At 39.7% G+C, this 15854-nt stretch overlaps 2 protein-coding genes across 2 annotated transcripts; one reads left to right on the forward strand and one right to left on the reverse strand.

The window, feature by feature from the left end:
- Positions 1-8658: 8658 nt before the first annotated feature.
- Positions 8659-9609, forward strand: LOC129481733 (olfactory receptor 4K3-like). The gene has a single exon (XM_055276898.2). It carries the CDS (start codon positions 8681-8683, stop codon positions 9590-9592), a length of 912 nt encoding a protein of 303 aa, XP_055132873.1. The 5' UTR covers positions 8659-8680; the 3' UTR covers positions 9593-9609.
- A 4409-nt stretch (positions 9610-14018) lies between these two features.
- Positions 14019-14975, reverse strand: LOC129481734 (olfactory receptor 4F6-like). Its single transcript, XM_055276899.2, has one exon. It carries the CDS (start codon positions 14955-14957, stop codon positions 14019-14021), a length of 939 nt encoding a protein of 312 aa, XP_055132874.2. The 5' UTR covers positions 14958-14975.
- Between the last annotated feature and the right edge of the window lie 879 nt (positions 14976-15854).

Consider the following 15854-nt stretch of genomic DNA (forward strand, 5'->3'; position numbering starts at 1 on the left):
CACCTTCTCTTCTTTTAGCCCCCCGGGAGCCTTCCCCCCCTCACACTGCCCTAAAGCCAGCATCTGGAACCTCAGGGTTGACTGAACTGTGATGTGCTCAAGCTTCCAGCATGCAGGTGCACTCAGCCTGGCCGCCACCCCCGGCACACAGCAGCAACAGCCAACCCCATCTCAGCTGTACCTCCCACTGCTGTGTGACCTCCGGCAGGTGACTCAGTGCCTCCCTCACAGGCTGCTGTAAGGGAAATGTTTGTTATTTGCATGTTGCTCAGTGCCTGGCATACAGAAAGTGCCACCTAAATGTTTAAATAAATAACACCATAGGTGCTCGGGAAATGGTACCCAGGGCTGGCAGACACCTGCAGGGACTTCTGTCACCTGGCCCACCCTAAAAAAGGGTCTCCTTCGGGAGGTAAGAGGACTTGGCCATTGCTGTGAGATGGCAGAGAAGCAGGAAACACGCTGGGGAGGAGGGCACCCCCCAGAGATAGAACTCCAGGGCCATTGTGTGTTCAGCCACAGAGCAAACACTCGGCCTTTGTGTTTGAGCCTCTAGTTGATGGGAACAAGCCTCTCAGGGTTTGTTAGATTAGGAAGCAACATGGAAATGGTTCTCTGGGTTTTTCCCTTTTTAGGTCCACTTGTAAATCTCCTACTTTTGCTCCTTTTTGGCCCATGTCTTCTAAATCTAATCACCTGATTTGTCTCCTCTCACTTTCCGGCTGCCAAGCTCCAGGTGATCTTCAGTGAGGGATACCATCCTCTCAATGATCAAGAGTCACCCTTCTACAGAAGACCAGTAGACTGCCCATCAGTAGAACATGACAGAGGTGAATTCCCTGTCTCTGTTAGATCTGGCTGGATACCGTTTTCATCAACCTATGGAGCCACCCTGCCCTGATAGCTAGCAAGAGGCCAAAACCCACAGAACAACCACCACCACCCGTCTGTCAGCAGGAAGCGGCTACAGAAGATAAAGACTGACCTTTATCCATTTTTTCCAGAATTGGGTCTCGAATCTCGAGGGGGGAAATGTTAGAGTAGGTAGTTAGACAGACATGAGCAGGGAAGGAGAGGCCCCCACCACCACCAGGACTGTCAGACAACCATCCGGTGATGGTTAGGTGGTTGTTAAACTGTCTCTCTAAAATACTAATTGGTCACAGCTGGCACAAGGGAACGGCAGTCTCCCAATAGACACAAAACACCTGAAGCTGGTGATTAGCAGCTTTAGCAGCTTCCTGATAAGATCTCAGGAGTTGGGTGAATGAGCTCAAGCATGCCTATTAAGAGGCAAAATGGCAGAGTTTAACTGGCATATGACCTTCCTCTAGGAACATTCCACTGGTAAGTGAAAAACACTTCAAGTGAGCATGCATACAACTTCAGTAAACACACTGTGCATGCAGACCCTCCCAAGTGCTGGTAGGCCACTCTGCATGGGGACAGCCCACCCCAAGGGAAGAATAAGGGGAAGAGAGACACAACCCTCCAGAATCATGCCAATGTACAAAACCCCAAGTCAAAGGGCAAGCTCTCAAGTTTCCTGCTTGGCCCTTTTCCAAGTGTACTTTACTTCCTTTCATTCCTGCTCTAAAACTTTTTAATAAACTTTCACTCCTGCTTTAAAACTTGCCTTGGTTGCTCACTCTGCCTTCTACCACTCAGATGAATTCCTTCCATCAAAGAGGCAAGAATTGAGTTGCTGCAGACCCATATGGATTCACCGCTGGTAATAGTATCATGAAAGATAGTCGTTTTGATGGAGGAGTAATGAGAGATATATTCCTATGAATAGCCCTACAGTTACCAGTCACTGAGTAAAAAGTGAAGAGTTAATGCAAGAATCCAAAGCATTTGCAAGGAAGTAGAATAGGAGGAACCTGTTTTCACTGGGATGGGGGTGGGGGGCAAATGTCGAAATTAGTATGACCACTTTGGAAAACAGTTTAGCCTCATCCAATAAAGCTGAACATGCAACTATGGCCCTGCAATTCCACTACTACATAGTACTTTGCACATGTGTCCTGGAAGACAGGTAAATATTGATCAAGGCAGCAAAACTGAAAACAATCCAAATGTACATTAACAGAAGAATGGAGAAATGATATGCACTACAGCCATTACAATGGAATACTGCACAGGCTCCGTGCTCCAACATGCAGGAAAGTCACAGACAAGGTGTGGAGATCAGAAGAACAGTAGGGCATAAAAAGCTTACAAAACTATTCCATGTAATCTATGCAAATACAAAGAATTGAAGCAGGCTACAAAGAAAGGCAATTGATTGAAAAACATAAAATTCTGGATAGTGGTTGCCAAGGTGGGTACAGAGAGGTCTGCAAAAATAATCACAGAAGTTTGTTTCTGGAGCTGAGCAATGGCTACACTGGGATGAGTTCTGGAATTAGTTCTCTTTCTGCATAACATATATGTGTTTATATGTTCTTTCATGTAGGCTACTGTATTTCTTTTTTTTTTAGAGACAAGGTTTTTCTCTCCATCACCCAGGCTGGAGTGCAGTGGTGCTATCACAATTCACTGCAGCGTTGACCTTCCGGACCCAAGTGATCCTCCCACCTCAACCTCCCAAGTAGCTGGTACCACAGGTATATGCCACCATACGTTACTCATTTCAATTTTTTTTTTTTTGAGACAGAGTCTCGCTCTGTTGCCCAGGCTGGAGTGCAATGGCACAATCTCAGCTCACTGCAACTTCCACTTCCCGGGTTCAAGCAATTCTCCTGCCTCAGCCTCCTGAGTACCTGGGATTACAGGTGCGTGCCACCATGCCCAGCTAATTTTTGTATTTTTTAGTAGAGACAGGGTTTCACCATGTTGATCATCCTGGTCTTGAACTCCTGACCTTGTGATCCGCCTGCCTCAGCCTTCCAAAATGCTGGGATTACAGGCATGAGCCATCGCGCCTGGCCTAATTTTTGTATTTTTAATAGAGATGGGGTTTCACCATGTTGGCCAGGCTTGACTTGAACTCTTGGCCTCAAGTGATCCATTCGCCTTGGCCTCCCAAAGCGCTGGGATTACAGGCATGTGCCACCGTGCCCAGCCTCATTTTTTTAATCTTTATTTTGTAGAGACAGGGTCTCCCTATGTTGCCCAGGCTGGTCTCAAACTTTTGGGCTCAAGTGATTCTCCTGCTTCAGCCTCCTGAGTAGCTAGGACTCCAGGCATGCACTACCATAGCTGGCTACTTTTATTTTTTGGAGAGATGAGAGTCGCTCCATCGCACTCCAGCCTGGGCAACAAGAGTGAAACTCTGTCTCAAAAAAAAAAGAAAAGAAAAGAAAATGGCATCCTGAGGGGCAGGTACTGGGGACAGGCAAGGGGAGGAGTTTGCCGTTTCCTGAAATAAAACCTCTTAGAAGGTGACTGTTCAATTCATGCAAAATCTGAATAAGATATCAAAATGATAGAAAGGAACCTCTTTCCTGATCATCACCCAATGCCTGTCACACAGCGCCAGGGACTGAGAGACCCTCCTCCCCATCGTCCTGCTCCCTTTTAGGACACCCCACCAGCACAAAGTTTTCCATTGTCAGGGCCCATGTGTGTCTTCCTGGGGCTGATCCTAGTGTTAGAATCAAGGATACAGGAACGTTGTCAGCTCCCTTAGCCATGACTCCACCTGCTGTCCTCCCAGTGTCCTATACTCCTCAGGTTCAGAGCCCCAGGCCTCAGCACCTCACCTTTCCTTGTTGAAGTCCCCAAGGCCTGACCATTCACCTGGGAACTCTGCTGTCTCTGTTCCTGCTCATCACATCTGGGCTGTCAACCTGTGGCCATGTTACCCAATCTGAGCCTCAGGTTTGTTTCTTGTGCAAACTTAAGACAGGGAATAGAATAGGCTCATGATGGACAGGCGGAGGTGAGATGGGGTGAGAGAAACGCAAGAGCCAAAAGGAGGAAAAGACTCAATGAAGGGGTTCCTCTGAGACTGAGAGGTAGGCAAAGGCAGGTTGAGAGTCAGTTCCCGGAATCAAGTACCTGAGGGAAGGGCAGTGAAGTCATGAAGATCCCTTTGTGACACCAACACACCAGGAGGTGAAGCCAGAGACTGGCCAGGCAGGCTCACAAGGGAATAAAAGGCCAGTTGCCTGGCAACCAAACTAGAACTCAGCAACAGAAAGATAGGAGGAAAACCTCCAAAGCACTTGGAAACTAGCCAATGTATGCTAAAAAATCCACGGGTCAAAGAGGAAGTCTCAAAGGAAATTTTTAAAATAGAATAAAATGAATGAAACTGAAAACACAACATACCAAAATTTGTGAGAACAGTTAAAGCAGGGCTAAGAGGAAAATTTGTAGCACTAAATGCATACCTCAGAAAAGAGGAAAAGTCTCAAATGAAAAACTTAAACTCTCCTTCAAGAACTTAGAAAAAGGACCAAACACAGTGGCTCATGCCTGTAATCCCAGAACTTTGGAAGGCTGAGGCAGGAGAATCACTTAAGCCCAGGAGTTTAAGACCAGCCTGGGCAACACGGTGAGGTCTCATCAATATTTACGTATTAAAAAAAAAAAAAGAAGAACTTAAAAAAAGAGACCAAAATAAGCCTAAAACCAGCACAAGAAAGGAAATAACAAAGAGCAGAAATCAATGAAATGAAAACCAGAATAACATTAGAGAAAATTGGTGGAGCCAAGAGTGTGTTCTTTGAAAAGATCTATAAAACTGACCAAGCTCTGGCAAGACTGACGAAGAAAAAAATTACTAATATCACTTACAAATTTTAGAAATTATAGTACACAGTTGCCAATATCAGGAGTGAAACAGAGGAAATCACCACAGATGCTGCAGACATCAAAAGGATAACGAAATGCTACAAACAACTCTGCATACATAAATTTGATAACTTAGATTAAATGGACGAATTCCTTGTAAAGTACAAACTACCACAACTCACCTAATTGAAACAGGCAATTTGGATAGCTGCATAACTATTAGGAAATTGAATTTTTAATTAACTTCCTGAAAAAGAAATCTCCAACCCAGATTGTTTCACTGGAGAATTCTATCAAAGATTTAAAGGGGAATTAAGACCAACTCTACAGAAAATAGAAGAAAAAGGAACCATTCCCAACTCATTCCAGAAAGCAGGTATTACCCTCATACCAAAGCCAGACAAAAACAGTGTAAAAAGACCAGGCACGGTGGCTCACGCCTGTAATCCCAGTACTTTGGGAGGCAGAGGCGGGTGGATCACCTGAGGTCAGGAGTTTGTGACCAGCTTTGCCAACATGGTGAAACCCTGTCTCTACTAAAAAGACAAAATTAGCTGGGCGTGGTAGTGCCTGCCTGTAATCCCATCTACTTGGGAGGCTGAGGCAGGAGAATCACTTGAACCTAGGAGGCGGAGGTTGCAGTGAGCTGAGATCGCACCATTGCACTCCAGCTTGGATAACAGAGCAAGACCTTGTCACAAAAAGTAAGTAAATAAATAAATATACTTGAAAATCAGTCAACAATTTAACTGAATCTACCATATTGACTGGGAGTGGTGGCTTATGCCTGTAATCCCAGCACTTTGGGAGGCTAAGGCGGGTGGATCGTTTGAGGCCAGTTCAAGACCAGCCTGGCCAACAGGGTGAAACCCTATCTTTACTAAAAATGCAAAAATTAGCTGGATGTGGTGGTGCACACCTCTAATCCCAGCTACTCAGGAGGCTGAGATACAAGAATCGCTTGAAACCAGGAAGCAGAGGCTGAAGTGAGCCAAGATCATGCCACTGTACTCCAGCCTGAGCAACAGAGTGAGACTCTATCAAAAAAAAAAAAAAAAAAAGCCACCATATTAACAGGCTAAAGAAGAAAAATCACACAAGCATATCAATCTGCAGAAAAACCACTTGACAAAATTCTGCACCCATTGATAATAAAAATCTCTCATCAAAACAGAAATAAAGGTGAACTATATATATATACACTATCTAAACTAGCAACAATATAGCTGGCTCCCAACCTTAACAGAGGGCTGTGTAACACCAATCATCAAAAAATTGTCATGGGTATTGGAAATAAGTGATTCATTATAGAAAGCCTTTGAGATCCAGATATCTAAAAAAAGAAAAAGAAGGAGAGTAAGAAGGAAAACTAGGAGATAGAAAATACAAGAGAAGAGAGGGAAAGCAAGAAAGAATGTAAATCTATTTTCCAGCTTCACAGAGTTATATTTTTAAAGGAATTAATAGCAAAAATTAGTAGGTTAGAGACAAAATTTCTACCACTTGTTGGTAAGGAATCTATTTAGTTTGTATATGCCATTTAGCCTGGCATTGCGAAAGAAAACCTTCTGCCAATGATGATTAGGGGAAACATAATCTATTTCAAAAAACATAGCTTCTTCATCTAAGGTAGATGAGACTGATTGGAAATAGCTTCCTGTGGTGTTGCTGGAAAACGGAGGAAATTATCTAATGCTGAAAATGTGTAGCCAGAGTCTTGGGTCCCGGGGCCTTCTCCTTTGTAACACTAAAATCTGTTTTTAAAGCAACAGCCCTCTCCCAGTCTTCACCACAGACTTTGCTTCATTTTAGTCCCTGCAGGGATTTCCAGACTTCAGCTTATCAAAAATCATCTTCTTTTGAACTAGAAATTTAATGCAAGATAGTGTATTCTACGGTCATAGATCATGTCTGGCAACATGGCTTTTGAACACATTTAGAGTTCTGTATTGAAGATTAGACCTTAGGAGTCACAATGGCTGTGGTATGCCTCAGGTTTTGAGTAAATTTTTTTTTTTTTTTTTTTTTTTTTTTTTTTTTTTTTTTTTTTTTTTTTGGAGACGGAGTCTCGCTCTGTCACCCAGGCTGGAGTGCAGTGGCGCAGTCTCGGCTCACTGCAAGCTCCGCGGTTTTGAGTAAATTTTTACAGGCTACACAAGCTTCGATTTTCATGATCAGAGAACATTTCTTCCTAATGCCCATTATTTTTCCTTATGCCTAGGACATTTATTCTTTCACAGGGGGTTAACAACCTTCTCCTTGACTGGTTTATCTGCTCTTATAATTAATTAGCTATTTTCATTGATGAAAAAGGTTTTGTAATTTTGTCAAGACTAGTGGTAGGATCTCTTTATTTATTCATTAATGAAACAATTATTGACCTTCAAATAATGTCCTAATATTTTCCAGTATTTCAAACATATATTTAGGCACTATTTTTCTACCATATAGTCCCTAAATAATAATATGTGCTTTTCAAAAAGAATATTATTGGCCAGGCACGGTGGCTCATGCCTGTAATCCAAGCACGTTGGGAGGCCAACATGGGTGAATCAGCTGAGGCCAGGAAATCCCAGCTACTCAGGAGGCTGAGGCAGGAGAATCACTTGAACCCAGGAGGCGGAGGTTGCAATGAGCCAAGATCACGCCTTTGGACTCCAGCCTGGGCAACAGAGCAGGACTCTGTGTCAAAAAAAAAAAAAAAAAGAGGAAAAGAAAAGAATATTATTTTACCTCAGGTTCACAGTATTGAATGGACCATAATCCTTGATTCACATCATAAGCTCTTTCATGCCCATTACGCATGTGTTTATTTATCCATTAATGAAATGACACCTATGAAAACATGATGCAATACAAGAACTGAACAATTCATAAAGCACTCATATGCTTACGTGCTCATCTTCATAACTCCCTTGCCTCCCCTCACCTGGGGTTACTGAGAACATCTTACATTTCCTCTTTTTTATTTCATACATATATTTTCACTCATACAAGTTCTTGCAAAGCACACTGTTGCGTTTTATTGCTTTTCACCTCATAAAACCTATGCTGAATTGATCCATTTTGGACTTTTCCTACGTTATAATGTTTTACTAACATTTTTCTATATGATTTGATGTAGTTGTACTTCATTTGTTATGGTTCAGAATAATATCCCATTGTTTTGTCAATGGGCATTACTATAAATTTCTCTTTGTATGCATATGCAAGAGTTTATCTTGGGTTGTAAATGGAAGTGAAATTACTGGGCCATAGAATGTTAAGTTTTCCAGGATAAGGGCGAACTGTTTTCCCATAATGATTATACTAGTATTTGGTCTCATTAGCGATGTTTAAGAAATCCTCTTAAGTGGGCACATGTCATAAGGACCTTCTGAGGCCGTGTCATGAGTGCGTCCTTAACCTCGGCAAAACAAACTTTCTAAATTGATTGACATCTGTTCTCAGATACTTTTGGGTTCATAGTAGTTATTACTGGAAACAGTGAAGAAGGTTTTAAAAATAAAACTTATCAAGTTTAGGTGAGATTAAATGAAAGCTCCGAAGTTGTGAACCCCAAAAATCTGAGACAGGTCTCGGTTAATTTAGAAAGAATGTCACTTTCTGACAGGCCCAGGAGCCCCAAGTTTATCTTGGAACCTCAGAGAGGAATTCACCCAACTCACAGGTATTTGATGGTACAAATCCGTGGCTGGGCCTGGCTTTAAAATTTTTATCTGAGATTCCTTCTATGGAACAAAGTCCCATCAAAACCAGCTTAAAAGCCTATGTAAAAACAAATAATTATCCTTGCTGCACTGTCCACAAATAACCAGGACGAGGATAATAAAGCGAATCAGTTCTAAAAAAATCCTCTAAAATCACATACCGTGTATTCAGAAAATGTGATGCTGTGCCTTTTTTTTTCAGATGACTTTAGAACAAACTGCACTAAATGGAAGAAGTAAATCAGTCTGTGGTACCTGAATTCATCATTCTTGGGCTTTGTGATTCATGGGAGCTCCAGGACTTACTCCTAGTGATATTTTCTTCACTTTATTTGATCACCATTGTAGGCAACATCTTCACTGTGGTCGTAATTATCACCAACCTCCATCTCCATTCCCCTATGTACTTCCTGTTAGCCAATCTCTCATTCATTGACTTCTGTCTTTCCTCAGTCACTGCCCCTAAAATGATCACGGACTTTCTCAAAGAAAATAAGACCATCTCCTTCGGAGGGTGTATGTGTCAAATTTTCTTTGGACACTTCTTTGGAGGGGGCGAGATGGTACTGCTTGTGTCAATGGCCTATGACCGTTATGTGGCCATCTGCAAGCCACTCCATTACTCCAGCATCATGAACAGATATAGGTGCATTGGGTTAGTGATGACATCATGGATTATTGGCTTTGTGCATTCAACAAGCCAACTAATTATGATTGCAAGGCTGCCCTTCTGTGGACCCAGGGAACTGGATAGCTTTTTCTGTGATATTCCATTGGTAATCAAGCTAGCCTGCATAGACACCTATATTCTAGAAATGTTGATAAATGCTGACAGTGGGGTACTGGCAACCATCTGCTTCATTCTGTTGCTGAGCTCTTACTCTCATATTCTGTTTACTGTCTGCCTTCACTCTAAGGGTGGAGCATCCAAGGCTCTCTCTACCTGCACTGCCCACATCACAGTGGTAGTGTTATTCTTTGGGCCTTGCATCTTCATCTATTTGTGGCCAGTCAGTATCCCCTGGGTGGACAAGTTTCTTGCTGTATTTTATGCAGTCATCACACCTCTCCTAAATCCAGCCATTTACACCCTAAGAAACAAAGATATTAAAAATGCCATAAAGAGACTACTATGTTAGTATTAGATTACAGTGAGTATTTAGTGTCTCACCATAGCATGTTTATAGTAATGTCCCTAAATTAGTCACATCTGACCTGTTACTTTGAACTCGGAAACATTACCCAGTTCACAGATGGTAGTCTGTATCTCCAAATGAAAGATTTGTGTCAATTCTACTCAGTTCCACAATAATTTATTGATTATTGAATGCTAAAGTATTTCCTGTCTGGGAAATTTGGCCAGTCTTTATGACTATGATTTTGACTGTGCTCAAGGATGACTTGAGGTTAATTAATGACATTCATTACTCTTGGTGCTGCTACTTCCAACACCCACTACCATATGCTGAAATTTTCTATTATGCTAAGCATTTCTTTAAGCAAAGTATGTCACATAAGTCTTCTCTTAATTTTTTTCCATAAGCCAGTGAATTGAGTATTGCTATCTTTACTTTTACAAATGGATAAATTAGTCGTTCAACTAATAATCAGTCTACCTAACTTACCTGAAGAGACACTGTAAAGGTAATTGTGAAACATTTCCCATCACACTCGGAAAAAGACTGAATCAGTCATAATATAGACAGAATGTTATTCCTTCAACTTCATGCCTTGGCCATTTGCAAAACCGTGTAATTGTCTTTAGGAGATACATGATAAAAAGAGAGATGAGTGCACTAACAATAATAGGGTATTACTTCTCTTTCTTTTAATAAACGTGTTGCAAGTTCATTATCTATACCAGATAAAATAAGGGACATTGTGTTATATTCTAAAAATGACTAGGGACCCCAAGGACCTTCTGTTTAAGTAGGTTATATCTATTAACATTTATCAGTTTAGAAATCTTAAAAAATTAAATGCTTATGTACTAATGCTAAAAAATAACACCAATAAGGCATTATTAGTTACTGCAAATATCATATTTTAGGAAAAGTAACAATATCTTCAAAAATGTTATGAAGAATGGAATGGTTTTAACTATTTGCAAAATCCTTTTGCTTATGGCTGAATAGAAGCAGTTGAGTTATCTCTTCTACCCTGCATTGCATCTGTTGTAACATGTGCTTTTGTTAGAATTATATAAAGGCCATCTGGCCTGACAGAGATATGTAGTTGGATAAAAGAGGAATGTTTCCATTTTCGTGCAAAAGCAATGGTGAATAAAACTACAGGTGAAATTTAGCACAAAGCAAGACAGTGGTATCCTGTACTACATATTGTGGCAGTCCTCATTATCACATACTCACAGTAAAAAAAAGTAAAAACTGTAATAATCTTTTAAAATTATGTGTGCAATATAGTGCCAGATTGTATTGTTGTTTGTTGTTGCTATTTTGGTTGTCGTTTAAATAGCCAATATTGTATATTTCTCCTTTTCGATGATTTTCATTCAATATTTACCGCAATCTGGGAAAGTTTTTTCCAGCCTAGAAACACTTCCTAGATTTCTTCTCAGTTATTGTTTATCTGAAAGTGCCTTTTTTTTTTTTTGAGACGGAGTCTCGCTCTGTCGCTCAGGCTGGAGTGCAGTGGTGCGATCTTGGCTCACTGTAAGCTCCACCTCCCGGGTTCACACCATTCTCCTGCCTCAGCCTCCCAAGTAGCTGGGACTACAGGCGCCCGCCACCACACCTGGCTAATTTTTTGTATTTTTAGTAGAGACAGGGTTTCACCGTGTTAGCCAGGATGGTCTCGATCTCCTGATATCATGATCCACTTGCCTCGGCCTCCCAAAGTGCTGGGATTACAGGCATGAGCCACCGTGCCTGGCCGAAAGTGTCTTTATTTTTTCTTTATATTTGAAAGATATTTTCATCAGGTCTGGAATTCTAGTGTGTCCGTTTTTCTCAACACTTGAACTGGATAAAGAAAATGTGGTACATACACACCATGGAATCCTACTCAGCCATTAAAGGGAATGAGATCATGTCCTTTGCAGTGACTGGATGAAGCTGGAGGCCATTATCCTAAGCAAAACTACTCAGGAACAGAAAAACAAATATTGCATGTTCTCATTTATGAGTGAGAGCTAAACATTGAGTGCACATGGACACAAAGAACAGAACAACAAACCCCTGGGCTTACTCCAAGGTGGAGGGTGAAAGGAAGGAGAGGATCAAAAAACTACCTGTCAAGTAGTATGCGTATCACCTCAGTGACAAATTAATCTGTACACAAAATCCCCACGATGGGCAATTTACTTATGTAACAAACCTGCACGTGTACCCCGAGCCAAAAATAAAAGTAAAAAAATAATAATAAAATGTTATTCCAATGCTTCTGGCTTTCATGTTTTCTGTTGAATAGTCATCAGTTTTATTGCTGTTCCTTTGAAGATATTAAGTTCCTTTTTCTCACTACCATAAAGATGTTGTTCTTTTTGCCTTCAGTTTTAGCAAAGTGACTACAATATATGCCTGTGATATGGTTTTCACTGTAGTCGTCTCTCTTGTTCACTGCGCTTCTTGAATCTATAAGTTCTACCTTTTATCTTTTAAATTAAAAGATAAACTTTTCCATGGTATTATTTTTCTATATATAAGGCTGAATCCCTTTCCCAGCTGGATGTGTAAGGAATAACTTAATTCTCTATTTTTGGGGATTTTATTTTTAAAATAAATAATTGTAAAATATTAATCCCATGTTATTAACATGTCTTTAATAATATTGTCTCTACCTGTTCTTTTTAACTAAAAAAAATTATTTTATATTTTTGGTATACAATTTTATAACTTGTTTTTCAACTTGAGTGTCAGTTAAAAAATAACACATTGCTGATGTCTCTTTCTTTTCTAATAAGGACACCAGTCATATTGGGTTAGGGCCCCACCCCTCATAGTTTTGTTTTAACCTAATCTCCACTTCAAAATAAAGGCCTTATCTCCAAATAGGGTTACTTTTTGAAGTACTAGGGGTTGGCACTTCAACATATGAATTTGGGGAAGACACAGTTCAGCTCATAACATAATCCATTACAACAGTTATGGCCACTTTTAATTTGATTGTTAAGTGCTCCCATATGCTCTTGGCTATTCCAGAATCTTCACCTTTTGACATGAGAGAGCCGAGTTCCAAAGCAAAATTCTCGACTATTGTAACACTTATGTGCAGAAGACTGCCATCAATCTGCTTCTTAACGCACATCTGATATGTAAAGATACATACAAAATGCAAATAGCTGAACAAATTATAACATATTCTACAGTTCCTTCAAAAATTTTCTGCAAATTTGCTTCTAGTTAATTAATTTGATTTAGTCCATCTGATATATGAAGCCACATGACTAAGTTACCTCTGTAATCTATATGCACCATTCTTGCAACTTCCGAAAACATTTAATGATATATGAAATAGTTGCTAGAGAATTTATTAGGAATTAGAAAATTAAGCTGATATTTCCGGTTGCCTCATAGTAATTTTTTAAAATTCTATGGTGAAAATTTCAAGATGGGGAATCTTGTCTAAAAAGATTTAAGATTCAGTATGTTTAATCTCAGAAGAAATATTTAATTGGAAATATTTAACTAAAACTAGAAGACATAATAAAGCCATATTTATTTTCCAACATGAAAGGAAGAGGCATCATAAAAATATTTTATTATGCACAATTCCAGATTATAAAATGAGAAACACAATATGAAAGCTTTTGGGAAGCAAATTCCATCTCACTATAAGAATACAATTTCAATTTGAATAGGTAGTTTACAAAAGGTGTTGTGTTGCTGTATGTACTGGTCGGTTTCTCTTACCTGGAAGTTTAAAAGAACAGGTTGCTTAATGGTTGAAGATACAGTGGTTTTCATTCTTCCATTGGATCCATTGCTAAGCAAGATTATATCTGAGGTCCCTCTCTTTAGCATTCTTCAATCCTAGCCTAGTTCTACTTTCTCTGACTGAATATTTGTTCTAAATTCATAACTTTTTACCACCAGCACACTTTTAAAGGGCATGGTTAAACTCATGGTTGAGAAAAAAGAAGACCATCTTTGACCTCTTAGTGACCAGATCCCAAAAAGGCATACATATAATGTGAAACTGCTCTGCTTGCCAAATAATAACTGTGATGGGAACCAATCATTCTCTTAGATGAGAACATTGCCCAACCTAGTAACAGAAGAAAATATCAGTATATACCAGTAAATCTGTAAATGTGGCACTGTGGAATAAAGTTCATAAACTCAGAATGTTCTATGGACTAGCTAAAATGCGAGCCACACAAGAGTACGTTTTCTATATTTTAAAGTTACGAAACTATGCAAAATAGCCCATAGGTAAGGGATTAAATATGTATTCACATTATTGGTTACTAAACTGGAATATACTTTCCAAGGTGTTTGAGCTCATGATTAAGGACAATAGATTGTCTCAAGATAGCATAACTTTTAAAAAATTGTGTTTACAGTGGTACTTACAGAAGGCATCATTTGGGCCCTTATACGTTGTTCAGGAGATCTTCCTCAGACTCAGGAGTTGACTACTCAGTCTCTTCATTGCCATCTTTATGTCATTGTTTCTCAATGTGTAAATGGCAGGATTCAGGATGGGTGTAATCATAAAGTCCAAAATGGCAAGAAATTTATCCACTGACACTGAGGGAAATGGCCACATATAAACAAAGACGCATGGTCCGAAGAACAAAACCACCACGGTGATGTGAGCTGAAAGAGTAGAGAGGGCTTTGGACAAACCACCCAAAGAGCGTTTCCATACAGTGACCAGGATGAAGATATAGGAGATAATCAATAAAAAGAAAGAGGCTGTGGAAATGAACCCACTATTGGCAGTAACCAAGAACTCCATTCTGTAGCTGTCTATGCAGGCAAGTTTGATAAACCAAGGAAGATCACAATCAAAGCTATCTATTTCATTAGGACCACAAAAAGGCAAATGGACAACAAAAGCCAACTGGGCCACTGAGTGAATGAGACCAATAGCCCAAGCGCCAGACAGAAGCAGAATGCACATCCGCAAGTTCATGATGGTCAGGTAGTGAAGGGGCTTACATATGGCCACATATCTGTCAAAGGCCATAGCTATGAGCAGCACCATCTCAGATCCACCCAGGACATGAAGGACAAATATCTGGATGACACACCCCTGGAATGATATGGCATTGTGCCCAGAGTACAGGTCAGAAATCATCTTAGGAACCGTTAAAGTAGAAAGGCACAAATCCATAAATGAAAGGTTGGCTAAAAGGAAGTACATGGGGGAATGTAAATGAGGGTCAAAGCTTACTGTAAACACAACAAAGAGGTTCCCTAAGAGAATTGTTACATAAAACACTGTAGAGACAGCAAGGAAGAAATGCTGTATTGGTGCAGATGTAGAGAGTCCCAGCAACACAAATTCAGATACCTCAGTGTCATTTGCTTCATTCATTGACTTTGTCTTTTACTACCTAAAAGATCAAAAACAAAATAATAACAAAAAGGAGTTTATCAGAAATAAATATTTGTAAAATTTTAAGCTGTTTTAAATTCAATATTAAAGTAAAAGAAATCTTCTCATAACCACAAGGTGTTGAAAAATCCATGCATTCATTTACCCGCTCAACGAATGTTTCTAATGTGCATCTAACTATAGACATACTCTGATAATTGACCTTAAGAAAAACCACAGAGCGCTATGAGAATAATGTGATGCATCCCAGTAGTGCCTGCTGAGACTCTGCTATATGAAATTATTACTGAAAAGTAAGAAGAGCAATCCAGACTTTGGAAATGCCCTGTGCAAAGACCCTAAGAGAGGAAAGCCAGTGGGGCAAGAGGCTGAACAACTGAGATTAGCATAGAGTGATAGGCCAGTCTTAAAATCTTGTTTCCATTATAATAATTTTGTTTTTTACCCTAATAGCAATAGAAAACCACTGAAAATTTTTAAGTGGTAGCTTGGTTGTATTTCTGCTTTCAGATGGTCACAATGTAAGAAAAGGCTAGAGAGAGCTTAAAGTAACTTATCAGGAACTACTGAAGAACCATATCACATCAGGTGAGCAGGATGAATTATTAACCAATGGTGTTAGCAAAACATATAAAACTGAGAAAAAATAAATCTTTGTCTCTGAACACAAACTCAGATAAGTTTCAAACTGATATTTAAATGACAGAAATAGGAACAAGGCAAAGGAAGTATTTGAATACTCAGAGAAAAATTAGGTTCAAAAATTCATTGTAAGCGTATACCCATATTCATAAATATAATGGAGGAAATAATTGATAGTATCCAAAATATTAAAATAGAAACATATTAGATATCCAGGTAAATATAAAGATAGTA

Source organism: Symphalangus syndactylus, chromosome 5 (genome assembly GCF_028878055.3).
Source record: "Symphalangus syndactylus isolate Jambi chromosome 5, NHGRI_mSymSyn1-v2.1_pri, whole genome shotgun sequence".
NCBI classification, from domain to species: Eukaryota; Metazoa; Chordata; class Mammalia; order Primates; family Hylobatidae; genus Symphalangus; species Symphalangus syndactylus.

Excerpts from the sequence above, each read along its gene's own strand:
- LOC129481733 (XM_055276898.2), top strand. The coding sequence starts at position 8,681 with ATGGAAGAAGTAAATCAGTCTGTGGTACCTGAATTCATCATTCTTGGG.
- LOC129481734 (XM_055276899.2), bottom strand. The coding sequence starts at position 14,957 with ATGAATGAAGCAAATGACACTGAGGTATCTGAATTTGTGTTGCTGGGA.